Source organism: Coregonus clupeaformis, chromosome 15 (genome assembly GCF_020615455.1).
Source record: "Coregonus clupeaformis isolate EN_2021a chromosome 15, ASM2061545v1, whole genome shotgun sequence".
In the NCBI taxonomy this organism is placed as follows: domain Eukaryota; kingdom Metazoa; phylum Chordata; class Actinopteri; order Salmoniformes; family Salmonidae; genus Coregonus; species Coregonus clupeaformis.
This window is the reverse complement of record NC_059206.1, coordinates 35,022,649-35,043,022: the sequence shown is the minus strand read 5'-3', so window position 1 is coordinate 35,043,022 and position 20,374 is coordinate 35,022,649. Positions and strand designations below refer to the sequence as shown.

General features: G+C 48.6%; 1 protein-coding gene across 1 annotated transcript in view; it reads right to left on the bottom strand.

Moving 5' to 3' along the window:
• LOC121582487 (astrotactin-2) overlaps positions 1 to 20,374 on the bottom strand; it is a 537,985-nt gene that overhangs the window by 277,347 nt on the left and 240,264 nt on the right. Inside the window, exon 5 of the mRNA XM_041898306.2 lies at positions 8,703 to 8,810. Within this exon, the coding sequence (XP_041754240.1) occupies positions 8,703 to 8,810 (108 nt within the window). The remainder of the gene's footprint in view (positions 1 to 8,702; positions 8,811 to 20,374) is intronic.

Here is a 20,374-nt window from a genome sequence, read left to right as displayed (position 1 = left end):
GAGCTTAAAAAATGCATAGGAAACATTTTTTTTCACAAATGAGAATCTCAGTACATCTGATCCTGCAAGGCTCTTAGACTGCGGCTGACAAATAGATTAGAGACTCCAATCACCTGGGTGGACGAACAGTAATGATCCCCACTGCCTACGCTCACTGGACTGTGTGTGTGTGGGTGTGTGTGTGTGGGGGGGGTGGACAGAGAGTGAGGGACATAGATAAAAAGAGGAAGAGAGGAAAGAGACAAAGAGAGAGAGAGGGAGAGAGAGAGAGAGAAATTAAGAGACACTCCAATCACCTGGATTTATCTAATGACCCTGCCATTTCGGCTGGACTGGAGCAGTGGGTGTCTATGACATCAGCTCCCCAGCAACTAATCCCATCTGTGTGAACACTCGGGAATGATTAGGTCTATGAGGGGGCCTCAATTACTGTAAAAGCCCACAGAGTACACTAACAGATGCACACACACGGCCACACATCCACACATCCACACAGGGGATGATAGGTTGACACATACAGTGGGGAAAAAAAGTATTTAGTCAGCCACCAATGGTGCAAGTTCTCCCACTTAAAAAGATGAAAGAGGCCTGTCATTTTCATCATATGTACACGTCAACTATGACAGACAAATTGAGAAAAAAAAATCCAGAAAATCACATTGTAGGATTTTTTATGAATTTATTTGCAAATTTTGGTGGAAAATACGTATTTGGTCACCTACAAACATGCAAGATTTCTGGCTCTCACAGACCTGTAACTTCTTCTTTAAGAGGCTCCTCTGTCCTCCACTCGTTACCTGTATTAATGGCACCTGTTTGAACTTGTTATCAGTATAAAAGACACCTGTCTACAACCTCAAACAGTCACACTCCAAACTCCACTATGGCCAAGACCAAAGAGCTGACAAAGGACACCAGAAACAAAATTGTAGACCTGCACCAGGCTGGGAAGACTGAATCTGCAATAGGTAAGCAGCTTGGTTTGAAGAAATCAACTGTGGGAGCAATTATTAGGAAATGGAAGACATACAAGACCACTGATAATCTCCCTCGATCTGGGGCACCACGCAAGATCTCACCCCGTAGGGTCAAAATGATCACAAGAACGGTGAGCAAAAATCCCAGAACCACACGGGGGGACCTAGTGAATGACCTGCAGAGAGCTGGGACCAAAGTAACAAAGCCTACCATCAGTAACACACTACGCCGCCAGGGACTCAAATCCTGCAGTGCCAGACGTGTCCCCCTGCTTAAGGCAGTACATGTCCAGGCCCATCTGAAGATTGCTAGAGTGCATTTGGATGATCCAGAAGAGGATTGGGAGAATGTCATATGGTCAGATGAAACCAAAATAGAACTTTTTGGTAAAAACTCAACTCGTCGTGTTTGGAGGACAAAGAATGCTGAGTTGCATCCAAAGAACACCATACCTACTGTGAAGCATGGGGGTGGAAACATCATGCTTTGGGGCTGTTTTTCTGCAAAGGGACCAGGACGACTGATCCGTGTAAAGGAAAGAATGAATGGGGCCATGTATCGTGAGATTTTGAGTGAAAACCTCAGCAAGGGCATTGAAGATGAAACGTGGCTGGGTCTTTCAGCATGACAATGATCCCAAACACACCGCCCGGGCAACAAAGGAGTGGCTTTGTAAGAAGCATTTCAAGGTCCTGGAGTGGCCTAGCCAGTCTCCAGATCTCAACCCCATAGAAAATCTTTGGAGGGAGTTGAAAGTCCGTGTTGCCCAGCGACAGCCCCAAAACATCACTGCTCTAGAGGAGATCTGCATGGAGGAATGGGCCAAAATACCAGCAACAGTGTGTGAAAACCTTGTGAAGACTTACAGAAAACGTTTGACCTGTGTCATTGCCAACAAAGGGTATATAACAAAGTATTGAGAAACTTTTGTTATTGACCAAATACTTATTTTCCACCATAATTTGCAAATACATTCATTAAAAATCCTACAATGTGATTTTCTGGACTTTTTTGGGTCATTTTGTCTGTCACAGTTGACGTGTACCTATGATGAAAATTACAGGCCTCTCTCATCTTTTTAAGTGGGAGAACTTGCACAATTGGTGGCTGACTAAATACTTTTTTCCCCCACTGTATACAGTGAGGGAAAAAAGTATTTGATCCCCTGCTGATTTTGTACGTTTGCCCACTGACAAAGAAATGATCAGTCTATAATATGAATGGTAGGTTTATTTGAACAGTGAGAGACAGAATAACAACAACAAAAATCCAGAAAAGCGCATGTCAAAAATGTTATGAATTGATTTGCATTTTAATGAGGGAAATACGTATTTGACCCCTCTGCAAAACATTACTAAATACTTGGTGGCAATCACAGAGGTCAGACGTTTCTTGTAGTTGGCCACAAGGTTTGCACACATCTCAGGAGGGATTTTGTCCCACTCCTCCTTGCAGATCTTCTCCAAGTCATTAAGGTTTTGAGGCTGACGTTTGGCAACTCGAACCTTCAGCGCCCTCCACAGATTTTCTATGGGATTAAGGTCTGGAGACTGGCTAGGCCACTCCAGGACCTTAATGTGCTTCTTCTTGAGCCACTCCTTTGTTGCCTTGGCCGTGTGCTTTGGGTCATTTTCAATGCCCTGGCTGAGGGAAGGATGTTCTCACCCAAGATTTGATGGTACATGGCCCCGTCCATCGTCCCTTTGATGCGGTGAAGTTGACCCTTAGCAGAAAAACACCCCCAAAGCATAATGTTTCCACCTTCATGTTTGACGGTGGGGATGGTGTTCTTGGGGTCATAGGCAGCATTCGGCGAGTTGAGTTGATTCCAAAGAGCTCGATTTTGATCTCATCTGACCATAACACTTTCACCCAGTTCTCCTCTGAATCATTCAGATGTTCATTGGCAAACTTCAGACGGGCATGTATATGTGCTTTCTTGAGCAGGGGGACCTTGCGGGCGCTGCAGGATTTCAGTCCTTCACGCTGCAGGATTTCAGTCCTTCACGGCGTAGTGTGTTACCAATTGTTTTCTTGGTGACTATGGTCCCAGCTGCCTTGAGATCATTGACAAGATCCTCCCGTGTAGTTCTGGGCTGATTCCTCACCGTTCTCATGATCATTGCAACTCCACGAGGTGAGATCTTGCATGGAGCCCCAGGCCGAGGGAGATTGACAGTTATTTTGTGTTTCTTCCATTTGCGAATTATCGCACCAACTGTTGTCACCTTCTCACCAAGCTGCTTGGCGATGGTCTTGTAGCCCATTCCAGCCTTGTGTAGGTCTACAATGTTGTCCCTGACATCCTTGGAGAGCTCTTTGGTCTTGGCCATGTTGGAGAGTTTGGAGTCTGATTGATTGATTGCTTCTGTGGACAGGTGTATTTTATACAGGTAACAAACTGAGATTAAGAGCACTCCCTTTAAGAGTGTGCTCCTAATCTCAGCTCGTTACCTGTATAATAGACACCTGGGAGCCAGAAATCTTTCTGATCGAGAGGAGGTCAAATACTTATTTCCCTCATTAAAAGCAAATCAATTTATAACATTTTTGACATGCGTTTTTCTGGATTTTGTTGTTGTTATTCTGTCTCTCACTGTTAAAATAAATCTACCATTAAAATTATAGACTGATAATTTCTTTGTCAGTGGGCAAACATACAAAATCAGCAGGGGATCAAATACTTTATTCCCTCACTGTATACGGACACTCATACACTCACATACACATTCATTCACACATAGAAAAACGGCATAAGGGCAACCACACAAAAACACTAGCACATGCCAACTGCTAACAAAATGACATAATGCTCAAAGCACATATGTACATGCGGTACACACACGCACACAATCTGGATTTCTACCACACTCAATCAACTACCTCTCACTCACTCTCTCTCTCTCTCTCTCTCTCTCTCTCTCTCTCTCTCTCTCTCTGACTTTACCACTGTCCCCCTCTCTTACTTTCAAAGTAATGCCTTGACAGCTCACAGGGTCATACTAGCACCCTTCACACTTGTGTACCCACAGTCTCCAGCTAATGCATGTTAACAGTGTCCTTTTATAGAGAAGTCTGCAGTACAACCAACAGCTAAGATAAGCTTACTGGCATAATACACCTATATAACATACACAATCATAAACACACACAAAAACAATAAACATGCATATTATGCAAACATGAATGTATTAATGCACAGGGACGCACTCACAAACATAAAAAAAGAAAGGCATGCACATTCACAAGGACATCCGAGAACACACACACACAGGCGCACACAGGCACACACACACACACACACACACACACACACACACACACACACACACACACACACATACTGTACTATCAAATCAAATCAAATCAAATTGTATTGGCCACATGCGCCGAATACAACAGGTGCAGACATTACAGTAAAATGCTTACTTAAAGCCCTTAACCAACAGTGCATTTATTTTTAACAAAAAAGTAAAAATAAAACAACAACAAAAAAAGTGTTGAGAAAAAAAGAGCAGAAGTAAAATAAAATAACAGTAGGGAGGCTATATATACAGGGGGGTACCGGTGCAGAGTCAATGTGCGGGGCCACCGGCTAGTTGAGGTAGTTGAAGTAATATGTACATGTGGGTAGAGTTAAAGTGACTATGCATAAATAATTAACAGAGTAGCAGCAGCGTAAAAGGATTGGGTGGGGGGGCAGTGCAACAAGTCTGGGTAGCCATGATTAGCTGTTCAGGAGTCTTATGACTTGGGGGTAGAAGCTGTTGAGAAGTCTTTTGGACCTAGACTTGGCACTCCGGTACCGCTTGCCGTGCGGTAGCAGAGAGAACAGTCTATGACTAGGGTGGCTGGAGTCTTTGACAATTTTGAGGGCCTTCCTCTGACACCGCCTGGTATAGAGGTCCTGGATGGCAGGAAGCTTGGCCCCAGTGATGTACTGGGCCGTATGCACTACCCTCTGTAGTGCCTTGCGGTCGGAGGCCAAGCAGTTGCCATACCAGGCGGTGATGCAACCAGTCAGGATGCTCTCGATGGTGCAGCTGTATAATTTTTTGAGGATCTGAGGACCCATGCCAAATCTTTTCAGTCTCCTGAGGGGGAATAGGCTTTGTCGTGCCCTCTTCACGACTGTCTTGGTGTGTTTGGACCATGATAGTTCGTTGGTGATGTGGACACCAAGGAACTTGAAGCTCTCAACCTGTTCCACTACTGCCCCGTCAATGAGAATGGGGGCGTGCTCAGTCCTCTTTTTTTTCCTGTAGTCCACAATCATCTCCTTTGTCTTGGTCACGTTGAGGGAGAGGTTGTTGTCCTGGCACCTCACGGCCAGGTCTCTGACCTCCTCCCTATAGGCTGTCTCATCGTTGTCGGTGATCAGGCCTACCACTGTTGTGTCGTCGGCAAACTTAATGATGGTGTTGGAGTCGCGCCTGGCCATGCAGTCATGGGTGAACAGGGAGTACAGGAGGGGACTGAGCACGCACCCCTGAGGGGCCCCCGTGTTGAGGATCAGTGTGGCAGACGTGTTGTTACCTACCCTTACCACCTGGGGGCGGCCCGTCAGGAAGTCCAGGATCCAGTTGCAGAGGGAGGTGTTTAGTCCCAGGATCCTTAGCTTAGTGATGAGCTTTGAGGGCACTATGGTGTTGAATGCTGAGCTATAGTCAATGAATAGCATTCTCACATAGGTGTTCCTCTTGTCCAGGTGGGAAAGGGCAGTGTGGAGTGCAATAGAGATTGCATCATCTGTGGATCTGTTGGGGCGGTATGCAAATTGGAGTGGGTCTAGGGTTTCTGGGATAATGCTGTTGATGTGAGCCATGACCAGCCTTTCAAAGCACTTCATGGCTACAGACGTCAGTGCTACGGGTCGGTAGTCATTTAGGCAGGTTATCTTAGAGTCCTTGGGCACGGGGACTATGGTGGTCTGCTTGAAACATGTTGGTATTACAGACTCAGTCAGGGACATGTTGAAAATGTCAGTGAAGACACTTGCCAGTTGGTCAGCACATGCTCGGAGTACACGTCCTGGTAATCCGTCTGGCCCTGCGGCCTTGTGAATGTTGACCTGCTTAAAAGTCTTACTCACATTGGCTACGGAGAGCGTGATCACATAGTCATCCGGAACAGCTGGTGCTCTCATGCATGCTTCAGTGTTGCTTGCCTCGAGCGAGCATAGAAGTGGTTTAGCTCGTCTGGTAGGCTTGTGTCACTGGGCAGCTCGCGGCTGTGCTTCCCTTTGTAGTCTGTAATAGTTTTCAAGCCCTGCCACATCCGACGAGCATCAGAGCCAGTGTAGTACGATTCAATCTTAGTCCTGTATTGACTCTTTGCCTGTTTGATGGTTCGTCGGAGGGCATAGCGGGATTTCTTATAAGCGTCCGGGTTAGAGTCCCGCTCCTTGAAAGCGGCAGCTCTACCCTTTAGCTCAGTGCGGATGTTTCCTGTAATCCATGGCTTCTGGTTGGGGTATGTACGTACGGTCACTGTGGGGATGACATCATCGATGCACTTATTGATGAAGCCAGTGACTGATGTGGTGTACTCCTCAATGCTATCTGAAAAATCCCGGAACATGTTCCAGTCTGTGCTAGCAAAACAGTCCTGTAGCTTAGCATCTGCGTCATCTGACCACTTTATTATTAACCGAGTCACTTGTGCTTCCTGCTTTAGTTTTTGCTTATAAGCAGGAATCAGGAGGATAGAGTTATGGTCAGATTTGCCAAATGGAGGGCGAGGGAGAGCTTTGTATGCGTCTCTGTGTGTGGAGTAAAGGTGGTCTAGAGTTTTTTTCCTCTGGTTGCACATTTAACATGCTGGTAGAAATTAGGTAGAACGGATTTAAGTTTCCCTGCATTAAAGTCCCCGGCCACTAGGAGCGCTGCATCTGGATGAGCGTTTTCCTGTTGATTTATGGCCTTATACAGCTCATTCAGTGCAATCTTAATGCCAGCATTGGTTTGTGGTGGTAAATAGACAGCTATGAAAAATATAGATTAAAACTCTCTTGGTAAATAGTGTGGTCTACAGCTTATCATAAGATACTCTACCTCAGGCGAGCAAAACCTCGAGACTTCCTTAGTATTTGATTTTGTGCACCAGCTGTTGTTTACAAATATTCACAGACCGCCACCCCTTGTCTTACCGGAGTCAGCCGTTCTATCCTGTCGATGTAGCGTATAGCCCGCTAGCTGTATGTTATCCATGTCGTCGTTCAGCCACGACTCGGTGAAACATAAGATAGTACAGTTTTTAATGTCCCGTTGTTAGGATAACCGTAATCTTAGGTCATCCAATTTGTTCTCCAATGATTGAAGATTGGCTTATAGGATTGATGGGAGCGGCAGTTTACTCGCTCGCCGTCGGATCCTTACAAGGCACCCCGACCTACGTCCACGATATCTCCGTCTCTTCCTCATGCAAATTACGGGGATTTGGGCCTTGTCGGGTGTCTGTATGATATCCTTCGCGGCCGCCTCGTTGAAGAAAATGTTTTCGTCCAATGGGAGTTGAGTAATCGCTGTCCTGATATCCAGAAGCTCTTTTTGGTTATAAGAGACGATGGCAGAAACATTATGTACAAAATAAATTACAAATAACACGGAAAAACACACATAATAGTACAATTGGTTAGAGGGCTGTAAAACGACAGCCATCTTCTCCGGCGCTGTTATATTGATGGCAGTTTGGTTATGCAGACTAAATCATGGCATCCATTAAGGCATTTGATTCAGCTTGCTTATCATTCAGACTCCATTTTCCTCAGCTCATGTATCTGCTGAGTGTCATGATGGTGCTATAGAGCCTTCTTAACACCACTCTGGGGATGCCAACGTCTTCCCTGCTTCCAGCTACGCTAACAAATCCAAATATATCTATTGTTACTTCAGTCGGCTCAGTCCCTCCCATGCTCCCCATAAAGTTGCATTGCATTTTTTAAACACAGCCACTGTCAAAACAGTCAATGTAGCCATAAGCCATATTTTCAGAGTTGTTATTTTTGCCGTAACTAAGTGCTTGTGTTTTTACAGTAGACAGCAGACCCAACAGTGAAATATTCTCTGGTGGTAGGATTTTACTTGTTCAACGGCTTTGGCTGCTTCAGTGAAAATGTAATTCACACACTGGTCTTTCTAAACTAGTGTTTGGTTCTGTCAGTGATAGAGAATGAGCAAATGGGAGTTGACATCTGGTTGAATTTGGGATACAAATTTGCATAGCAGCATGTCTCAGGGCTGGGTGGAGGGAGTTGATACTGGATTTTTGAAATCATCAAGCTTCTCAGCAAAGTTTGCAGTCAGTACTGAGAAGGTCAGCAGGCACATTTCTATCGAGAGCAAGCTTCTGTGCAAACACACTTAAGAAAGCACATTGACGGAAATTGCCCTTGAAATCCACTTTCCTCTCTCCACACACATATATGGTCAATGACACACACACACACACACACATGCTGCTTGCTTAGCGAGTACCACATCCTCCCAATTTGGCCATTACTTGGCGCGAACTTGAGACCTCTGCCTCATAAACACACGTGTCCGCCCTCCTCAAGCGTCTTAGCCGATCGCGCCACCTCAAAAGCTAGCTTATGAGGCGACGCAAGCGGGACACTTAAGGCTGAGTAGTAAGTTTCCCACATCCCCATGTGCTGCACACACACACACGCACGCGCGCGCACACACACACATAGATAAATACACACGAGACCTCTCCAGTCTCACCTCTGCTGCGCCGGCGGCCCCTGTGCTGCTCTGTGTAGAACTTCAGCTGGGTCTCATCATCACCTTCTGACCCCAAGTCTCCTTGGCGCCCAAACACACTACCAGCCACTGGAAGAGGAGAAACAGAAGGAAATAAATAGGAGATGGCATGGAGAACGATTGGGTCATAAGTGTGTTTTGTTACCAGTATGGTGCGAAAACTGCCATTACAGTGTCTGTCTGGGAAGGAATCACACAATGTGTTTTTGGAGACAGCTAGTTTCAATCAATAACACACCACATTCAATCATAACAGACCACATTCAACCATTAATTTATCAGTGTTCCCTCTTCCTTATTCCCTCACCCACCAAATATAGGCCTACACAATACTCACTGACCCATCAAGATCCCAAATTAAATTGTAGACTACCATACAGCAAAAATGTTGCTTTAGTTTCCAACGACCCTGAATTTCCCACTCAAAACATTTCCTAGACCCTTGAAAGTAAACTCTGCTAAGTGTTTAGGCTACACTGCAGTCTATTCAAAGTTGCTGCTCTCTGTCAGGGTTCTTCAACTCATCCTAAAAGCATGCTACAAACACAATCTCCCCGTAATGAAGAAAGGCCTGGAGAAATAAAAAATGCAATGACTGCAATATGCCTTGGCTAACCTGTCTTTGGGGCGAGCTGTTTTGTGTTGTGTAGTGAATTAGTAAGTCTACTTGAAACACAGGATCAAAGGTACCAATTTGCCACCTCACGCAAAAGCATGCAAAGGAGACAGGAGTGCATGCAGCTTTCGCACACCGGTTCTTGCAATTAATTATATTTAGGGAAAACAAAATTAGCATTTGATGGAAGTTGATGGAAAGGCCTTTTAGATGTCTCACTTTGTGAAATTTTCAAGCCGGCAGGATTCTTGAACACATTGTATTAGACGAGCTGTTTGCCTGATTGCATGGGCTCGCTAGGTGCACCCTTCAAGGAGTTTTATGGAGCAGATCACTTGAAAGGCACGCAACCCTTTAACCACTAAATAAAGCCATCGTAGCACACATCAAATATGTGATGATCTGCAGAAACAGAATGAAGCGGGAAGCCTTAGGATGATAAGAGACCAAACTTCACCATAACAAAGAGTAACAATATATAGTATATTGTAGCGACATGTACTCAACACCTATCTACGCCATCAAGAGGTTCTAAACTCTTGGCATATCAGTTAAGGTGTTGGCTAGACAGTCACCGGACCCAGGTTCGTGTCCCGGTCGGGGCTACCCCCAATGAATTCGCTACATTAGTGTCAGAAGTGGGATGGCGCCTGTGAGACCATCAGAGAGGCATGTACACGTCAGCTTGGTATAGAGAAGTGTGGGGACATGCTCTCCTGAAGGAAGGGGGTAATGTAGCGACCTTAACCCAACTGCCATTACAGTGTCTGTCTGGATGGACTCACACAATGTGTTTTTGGAATTGGTTTGACAGTCGCTGGGCCCGGGTTTGAGTACCTGAATTCGCTACAATAATATGCAGTAGGTTCCCACTGTTCAACATCAGCAGGAGGAAAAGTTAAATGATAGTAAAATAAATATGATTTTTTTTCAAAAAGACAATAAAACAAAACCAAAGGACTAGGACTAAGCAGGCATTATGGCCAATATAACTCACTTGGCACAGGTGGGGTCTACTAGGCTATGACCACCCTCTACATGTGTAATTCTGTGAATGGCAAAATCGAACAATTGTCACACCATTATATATTGACCTCCCCCATGGCCACGTAAACACATTGGAGCATTCCAAAATGGCCCACAACCTAGTGGGGATCTAATTACTCGCATTTAAAATATAAGCAAAACACCTTCGTAAATCATAACCATGTCTAAAGCAAACATAACACTGGGTAAACACGCTTTGAACATATAAACTGTATGCTAATTCACTAATTAGCATCATATAGGCCTAATTCCAAATGAAACTGTCACGAATTCCGCCGAGACTGCTCCTCCTCCTTGTTTGGGCAGGCTTCGGCGTTCGTCGTCCCCGGAGTACTAGCTGCTACCGTTTGATGTTCTCTATGTTTGTTTGGTTTTGTCTGGTTGATGCACCTGTTTCATATCATGTATTGATTATGTCACCTATAAGTTTCCTTTGGTTTTGTTTGTAGTTGTGTGTTGTTGTACGCCTGTCCGTTGGTGTAGGTTTATTGTTTTATTGTTGTTCGTGCTTTACGCACTTTACGCACTGTTTGCGTAATCACTCGCCTCCTGTTTGTTGAGGCCCGTTGGTTTTTGTATCTTTGCCTCTGTGACTATTAAAGTCGGATCGACTAAGCGTCTGTGTCCTGCGCTTGACTCCAACACCGCATCCACATCAGCCTTTGACAGAACAACACACCATACAATGGAGTCAGCAGGAGCAGCGGCGGCGACCGAGTCGCTGGAGGATCGGGTCAGCTGCCAGGACGCCAGGATCCAGCAACTCGGCTCCGCCATGCAGGAGGTGATGAACACCCTGCGCCGATGGGAAAGGGGAGGCGTGCCCACACCTCCTCCTACATTACCACCACCATCGGCCAGTCCCACCAGACCAGCTCCGGAATCCAGTGGGATTTGGCTCTCGCTCCCGAGGGCGTATGATGGCACAGCAGCCGGGTGTCAGGGGTTCCTCCTTCAGGTGGAACTCTACCTGGCCACCATACACCCGGCGCCCTCGGGATACGAGAGCGTTTTCGCCCTCATCTCCTGTCTCTCCGGCAAGGCGTTGGAGTGGGCCAACGCCGAATAGAGGGGAATAGACGCCGCAACCATCATTTACGCTGAGTTCTCCCGCCGCTTCAGGGCTGTTTTCAATCACCCTCCTGAGGGTAAAGCGGCGGGGGAGCGTCTGTTCCACCTCCGACAGGGGAAGAGGAGCGCACAGGAGTTCGCCCTGGTTTTCAGGACTCTAGCGGCGGATGCGGGGTGGAATGAGAGGGCCCTCATCGACCACTATCGGTGTAGCCTGCGTGAGGACGTTCGTCGAGAGCTGGCCTGCAGGGACACCAATCTGTCCTTCGACCAGCTAGTGGACATGTCCATCCGTCTGGATACCCTGCTGGCCACCCGCGGACGTCCCGAGATGGGGCCGTCCATTCCATCCCCCAGCACCTCCGAGCCGAGCCCAATGGAGCTCGGGGGTGCTGGCACTAGAGAGAGAAGGAGAGAGAACCCGAGGGGGGCCGTCCCCTGCACCAGCTGTGTCCGTGGAGGACACACTGCGGCTAGGTGCTGGGGAGGGTCTCCAGGGAATCGGGGCAACAGGTCGCGCACTGGGGAGTCATTTCAGGTGAGTAGGCGCCCCACTCACCCAGAGCTCTCTGTTGTTCACTTGTGTATACCTGTGGTATTTCCTCAGGTTGCATCTCATTCCCAGCATAAGGCGCTAGTCGATTCAGGCGCAGCTGGGAATTTTATTGATCGGAAATTTTGTTCTAAGTTAGGGATTCCCCTCCTGCCCATTGATGCACCCTTTCCTGTCCATGCCCTAGATAGCCGCCCGTTGGGATCTGGGTTGATTAGGGGAGGTCACAGCGCCACTAAAGATGAAGACGCAGGGGGTCATGAGGAGATTATTCAGTTGTACCTAATTGACTCTCCTGCGTATCCCGTGGTGCTGGGGCTTCCTTGGTTAATCACCCATGACCCCACCATTTCGTGGCAACAGAGGGCTCTCAAGGAATGGTCTGGCCAGTGTGTTGGGCGATGTTTAGGTGTTTCCGTTGGGGCGACCACGGTGGAGAGTCCGAACCAAGTGCCCGCAATGCACATTCCCCCTGAATATGAGGATTTGGCACTCGTGTTCAGCAAGACGAGGGCGACGCGATTGCCACCTCATAGGCAGGGAGATTGTGCGATAAACCTCCAGACAGGTGCGGCACTTCCGCGGAGCCATGTGTATCCTCTGTCTCAAGAGGAGACGGTGGCTATGGAGACATACATAGCTGAGTCTCTGAGACAGGGATACATACGGCCCTCCACTTCCCCTGCGTCCTCGAGTTTCTTTTTTGTGAAGAAGAAGGATGGAGGTTTAGCACGTGTATTGATTATCGTAGTCTCAATCAGATCACTGTGAAATACAGTTACCCTCTTCCTCTGATTGCGAGTATGACTGAATCATTACGCGGAGCGCGGTTCTTCACAAAACTGGATCTCAGGAGTGCTTATAACTTGGTGTGCATTAGGGAGGGAGATGAATGGAAGACGGCATTTAGTACCACCTCAGGTCATTATGAGTATCTTATCATCCAATACGGGTTAATGAATGCTCCTTCAGTCTTCCAATCATTTGTGGACGAGATCTTCCGGGACCTGCATGGGCAGGGAGTGGTAGTGTACATTGACGACATCCTAGTGTACTCTGCTACACGAGCCGAGCATGTAGCCCTGGTGCGCCGAGTGTTGGGTAGGCTGTTGGAGCATGACTTGTATGTCAAGGCAGAGAAATGTCTGTTTTTCCAGGAGTCCATCTCCTTCTTGGGTCATCGGTTGTCCGCGTCAGGGGTGAAGATGGAGATTGACCGGGTGTCAGCCGTGCGTAACTGGCAAACCCCAACCACTGTAAAAGAGGTGCAGCAGTTTTTGGGTTTTGCCAATTACTACCGGAGGTTTATCCGGGGTTTTGGACAGGTAGCAGCTCCCATTACTTCCCTGCTGAAGGGGGGCCCGGTGCGTTTGCAGTGTTCAGCTGAAGCGGACAGGGTGTTTTGTAAACTGAAGGACCTGTTCACTTCGGCTCCGGTGCGGAGGTGGACGCGTCAGAGGCCGGTATTGGGGCAGTACTGTCGCAACGCTCCGGCACGCCTCCTAAGCTCCGTTCCTGCGCTTTTTATTCTAAAAAGCTCAGCCCGGCGGAGCGTAATTATGACGTAGGGGACAGGGAGCTGTTAGCCGTGGTTCAAGCCCTAAAGGTGTGGTGGCATTGGCTTGAGGGGGCTCAACACCCTTTTCTCATTCTGACTGACCATCGTAACCTGGAGTACATCCGGGCAGCTAGGAGATTGAACCCTCGTCAGGCCAGGTGGAACATGTTCCTGACCCGGTTCGTTTTTAAGATCACTTACATCCCAGGGTCCTAGAACGGTAAGGCAGACGCCCTGTCCCGGCGGTATGACACAGAGGAGAGGTCCAATGAGCCCACTCCCATACTGCCGGAGTCTTGTCTGGTGGCACCGGTGGTATGGGAGGTCGATGCGGAAATTGAGCGGGCGTTACGCACCGACCCTACTCCCCCAGAGTGTCCAGTGGGTCGGACGTACGTGCCGCTCGAGGTCCGTGATCGTCTCATTTATTGGGCTCATACGTCACCCTCCTCTGGACATCCAGGTATTGGCCGGACAGTGCACTGCCTTAGTGTTAAGTACTGGTGGCCAACATTGGCTAGGGACGTGAGGGTTTATGTCTCCTCCTGCTCGGTGTGCGCTCAGTGTAAGGCGCCTAGACACCTGCCCAGGGGGAAGTTACAACCCCTGCCCGTTCCACAACGGCCCTGGTCTCACCTCTCTGTGGACTTTGTCACGGACCTTCCCCCCTCTCAGGGGAATACCACTATTCTGGTCATTGTGGATCGGTTCTCTAAGGCCTGTCGTCTCATTCCAATGCCGGGTCTCCCTACTGCCCAACAGACCGCTGAGGCTTTGTTCACCCACGTCTTCCGGCACTACGGGGTTCCCGAGGATACAGTGTCTGATCGGGGTCCCCAATTCACCTCTAGAGTCTGGAGGGCGTTCATGGAACGCTTGGGGGTCTCGGTTAGCCTTACCTCGGGTTACCACCCTGAGAGTAATGGGCAGGTGGAGAGAGTGAACCAGGATGTGGGTAGGTTTCTGAGATCATATTGCCAGGGCCGGCCGGAGGAGTGGTCGGGGTATATCCCCTGGGCAGAGATGGCTCAGAACTCTCTCCGCCACTCCTCTACTAACCTGACCCCTTTTCAGTGCGTGTTAGGTTATCAGCCGGTTCTGGCACCATGGCATCAGAGCCAGATCGAGGCTCCTGCGGTGGATGAGTGGTTTCGGCGCTCGGAGGAGACGTGGAACGCTGCACACGTACATCTGCAGCGGGCCATCCGCAGGCAGAAGGCGAGCGCCGATCTCCACCGCAGTGAGGGTCCAGTCTACGCCCCTGGAGATCGAGTCTGGCTCTCGACTCGAAACCTGCCCCTTCGCCTGCCCTGCCGGAAGCTTGGCCGGCGGTTTGTGGGGCCATTTAAAGTCCTGAGGAGATTGAATGAGGTGTGTTACAAGTTGCAACTGCCTAATGACTATCACATTAACCCCTCGTTCCATGTGTCTCTCCTCAGGCCGGTGGTAGCTGGTCCACTCCAGGAGAGTGAGATAAGAGAGACCCCTCCGCCCCCACTGGACATCGAGGGGGCTCCGGCGTACTCAGTCCGGTCCATCGTGGATTTGAGACGTCGGATGGGGGGTCTACAATATCTTGTGGAGTGGGAGGGGTACGGTCCGGAGGAACGGTGCTGGGTGCCTAGGAGGGACATTTTAGATCCATCCCTCCTGACTGAGTTCCACCGTAGTCATCCTACGCGCCCTGCTCCACGTCCTCCTGGCCGTCCCCGAGGCCGGGGTCGGCGCACGGCTGGAGCCGCGCGTCAAGGGGGGGGTACTGTCACGAATTCCGCAGAGACTGCTCCTCCTCCTTGTTCGGGCAGGCTTCGGCGTTCGTCGTCCCCGGAGTACTAGCTGCTACCGTTTGATGTTCTCTATGCTTGTTTGGTTTTGTCTGGTTGATGCACCTGTTTCATATCATGTATTGATTATGTCACCTATAAGTTTCCTTTGGTTTTGTTAGTAGTTGTGTGTTTGTTGTACGCCTGTCCGTTGGTGTAGGTTTATTGTTTTATTGTTGTTCGTGCTTTACACACTTTATGCACTGTTTGCGTAATCGCTCGCCTCCTGTTTGTTGAGGCCCGTTGGTTTTTGTATCTTTGCCTCTGTGACTATTAAAGTCGGATCGACTAAGCTTCTGTGTCCTGCGCTTGACTCCAACACTGCATCCACATCAGCCTTTGACAGAAACAGAAGAGAGGAAAATGCCTCCCTGTGTCCAGAAATTCTGGCACACATTCGTGTGCGCTTTAGAACGCACAGTGGAGCACGGACCAACCGGTAAAGCACGGCAACACAAACAAAAGAACGAATGATGATAGAAGTGGATTCAATGACCGTGGGATGACATAAGTGCGATGACGCCGATGGCTTATGAAGTACAGAACTTCGTATCCTGAGTACAAACCTTCGTTCAATCCGTTCAGTCCTTTGTCTCCTGAGTACCCACCTTCATCTCCTGAATACAAACCAACTGGACTTTCGTATACAGATGTCGGATCTTAATAATACCCATTTTGTCGCAGGAGGAAAATAATCCTGCAGCAGGAGGATTTTAATAAATATTGAATATTTTAAATTGCCGCTAGGGCCAGCTGGAAGCGGTGTTTGTAGGCTATACAATAACTTAAACTGCAGGTCCAATGGCCGTCAGTTTAAGTAGCCTATTTAAGCTATGTGCAGGCCACAACGCGTCTCATGTGAATTCTTATGTGGATTATAATAAATAGACATATTTGTAGGGGGTAGATGTATTTTTAATGAAGGAAAATCTGTTTTTTAGATTAATTGTTTTATTATATGTTCAAGGCAATCAATAGGCCGAATAAATAGTTGTTTGCCTCAGTGCCAGTGTGGTCAAGAGGTTACAGCCACTGACCCCGAGTGATGTTAACAGGTGCAATCACTGTGCTCCAGAGCAGATTTGGAAGGAAGGATCTTGTGATTAGTGTTCACATGTCAAAGCTGCTGCATCTCACTCCTGTGAAGAAATCCTCTGACATAAATGCATTGAGGCAGCTATATGATGAATGTGAAATTCAGATTAGGAGCTTGGAATCACTGGGTGTAGTGTCAGAAACCTACGGAAGCCTACTATGCCCAATCTTACTGCAGATGATTCCAGAGGACATAGCTCTTGGCTATAGTCGTCCGACGGGAGTACATGATGAATGGAAAGTGTCTGAGATAATCTGTTTCCTACAGAAGGAGGTTCAGAGCAGGGAGAGAGCACTACAAATGACAAGATCATGCAACCAACAGAAAGAGAGCAAACCATGGAACAAGTCATGCTCCTCCAATTAAATGAAAACAAACAACCCAACATGCCATCTGCTGCGCCACTGCACACAGCCAGCCAGAAGGAACAAAACTGTCTATTATGTGACAGTGCAGACCACAAATCAGAAAACTGCCAGACCACAATATTACTGCACGCAAAGAGAAACTAAAGAAAATGGGAAGATGCTTTGTATGTTTAGGACAGACACAAAATTCTGTAAAGTCAAAGACATGTCATGTGCAACATGTGGAAGAAGACATCATATTGCTGTGTGTACCGGTAAGAGGAGTGAGGTGCAACCCCCTACTGTTTCTGCAGATGATGTTGTTTCCTCAGTTATTCCCCATTCAGTGAAGATGAAACCAGATGGACAGAACACTGTGTTGCTACAAACGGCAAAGGCATGGGTAAAGGCCCATCGGGCAGGAAGATCGTTGCTTACTAGATGGGGACAGTCAGAGAAGCTTTGTACATGAAAACCTTGTGAGGGCCTGAAGCTACCAGTAATCAGACAAGAAGCACTCACTCTTCACACGTTCGGCTCCTCTGCTCCAGCAACGTCCCAATGCAACACAGTGAAAGTCATCTTGGAGAATGTCTGGGACAAACAGCAGAGAATTCAAATAGAGGAAATTGAAACCCCACAAGTGTGCACAGCTGTGATGAAGGTTCCTGGTGAGCAGATTCAACATGATCTCAATAGAAAGGGACTGCAGCTCGCAGATTTTCCAGGAGATGACAATGTTCCTGAACTCTCTGTCCTGAGAGGAACAGACTACTACTGGCAGATCGTATCAGGCCGAGTGGAGCGACTGACAGAGACGCTGGTTGCTTTAGAGAGTACCTTTGGATGGTCGGTGCAGGGACCAGTGTCCATGTAAAGTGTCACTGAGGCAACATGCATGTTCATCCCACTTGATGAAAACACACTAGTCTCCAAACAACTGCATGCATTCTAGGAGTTTGAGTCTCTGGGTAGCACAAGCGAGAAAACACAGAACCGAGACTCTACAGAGGTTCGAGAGAACAACCACTTCCAAAGATGGACGATACCACGTGGAGTTGCCATGGAAACGACAAATGCCAGAACTCCAAGACAACTATAGAATCGCCAAGAAACGGTTTGAAGGTCTGAAGAAAATACTGAAGAAGGATGTGACGTTGTTACAGCAGATACAATGAAGTAGTAGAGGACTACATACAACAGGACACGGCAGAGGGACGTGCTGAAGGACAATGCATCAAGCGCAGACAATGTGAAATACTACTTACCTCACCATGCAGTACTCTGAGAGGACAAGGTGACGACAAAACTGAGAGTGGTGTTTGATGCCTCGTCCCATGAAGATGGCTGTCCAACCCTCAATGACTGTCTACTCACAGGACCGAACCTGAATCCGTATCTGCTCAGCGTTCTGATAAATTTCAGACTACATGAGATCGCATTCATGGCAGATATCAAGAAGGCTCCCGCCGCTTCAGGGCTGTTTTCAATCACCCTCCTGAGGGTAAAGCGGCGGGGGAGCGTCTGTTCCACCTCCGACAGGGGAAGAGGAGCGCACAGGAGTTCGCCCTGGTTTTCAGGACTCTAGCGGCGGATGCGGGGTGGAATGAGAGGGCCCTCATCGACCACTATCGGTGTAGCCTGCGTGAGGACGTTCGTCGAGAGCTGGCCTGCAGGGACACCAATCTGTCCTTCGACCAGCTAGTGGACATGTCCATCCGTCTGGATACCCTGCTGGCCACCCGCGGACGTCCCGAGATGGGGCCGTCCATTTCCATCCCCCCAGCACCTCCGAGCCGAGCCCAATGGAGCTCGGGGGTGCTGGCACTAGAGAGAGAAGGAGAGAGAACCCGAGGGGGGCGTCCCTGCACCCAGCTGTGTCCGTGGAGGACACACTGCGGCTAGGTGCTGGGGAGGGTCTCCAGGGAATCGGGGCAACAGGTCGCGCACTGGGGAGTCATTTCAGGTGAGTAGGCGCCCCACTCACCCAGAGCTCTCTGTTGTTCACTTGTGTATACCTGTGGTATTTCCTCAGGTTGCATCTCATTCCCAGCATAAGGCGCTAGTCGATTCAGGCGCAGCTGGGAATTTTATTGATCGGAAATTTTGTTCTAAGTTAGGGATTCCCCTCCTGCCCATTGATGCACCCTTTCCTGTCCATGCCCTAGATAGCCGCCCGTTGGGATCTGGGTTGATTAGGGAGGTCACAGCGCCACTAAAGATGAAGACGCAGGGGGTCATGAGGAGATTATTCAGTTGTACCTAATTGACTCTCCTGCGTATCCCGTGGTGCTGGGGCTTCCTTGGTTAATCACCCATGACCCCACCATTTCGTGGCAACAGAGGGCTCTCAAGGAATGGTCTGGCCAGTGTGTTGGGCGATGTTTAGGTGTTTCCGTTGGGGCGACCACGGTGGAGAGTCCGAACCAAGTGCCCGCAATGCACATTCCCCCTGAATATGAGGATTTGGCACTCGTGTTCAGCAAGACGAGGGCGACGCGATTGCCACCTCATAGGCAGGGAGATTGTGCGATAAACCTCCAGACAGGTGCGGCACTTCCGCGGAGCCATGTGTATCCTCTGTCTCAAGAGGAGACGGTGGCTATGGAGACATACATAGCTGAGTCTCTGAGACAGGGATACATACGGCCCTCCACTTCCCCTGCGTCCTCGAGTTTCTTTTTTGTGAAGAAGAAGGATGGAGGTTTAGCACGTGTATTGATTATCGTAGTCTCAATCAGATCACTGTGAAATACAGTTACCCTCTTCCTCTGATTGCGAGTATGACTGAATCATTACGCGGAGCGCGGTTCTTCACAAAACTGGATCTCAGGAGTGCTTATAACTTGGTGTGCATTAGGGAGGGAGATGAATGGAAGACGGCATTTAGTACCACCTCAGGTCATTATGAGTATCTTATCATCCAATACGGGTTAATGAATGCTCCTTCAGTCTTCCAATCATTTGTGGACGAGATCTTCCGGGACCTGCATGGGCAGGGAGTGGTAGTGTACATTGACGACATCCTAGTGTACTCTGCTACACGAGCCGATCATGTAGCCCTGGTGCGCCGAGTGTTGGGTAGGCTGTTGGAGCATGACTTGTATGTCAAGGCAGAGAAATGTCTGTTTTTCCAGGAGTCCATCTCCTTCTTGGGTCATCGGTTGTCCGCGTCAGGGGTGAAGATGGAGATTGACCGGGTGTCAGCCGTGCGTAACTGGCAAACCCCAACCACTGTAAAAGAGGTGCAGCAGTTTTTGGGTTTTGCCAATTACTACCGGAGGTTTATCCGGGGTTTTGGACAGGTAGCAGCTCCCATTACTTCCCTGCTGAAGGGGGGCCCGGTGCGTTTGCAGTGTTCAGCTGAAGCGGACAGGGTGTTTTGTAAACTGAAGGACCTGTTCACTTCGGCTCCGGTGCTGGCGCACCCAGACCCCGCTTTAGCATTCCAGGTAGAGGTGGACGCGTCAGAGGCCGGTATTGGGGCAGTACTGTCGCAACGCTCCGGCACGCCTCCTAAGC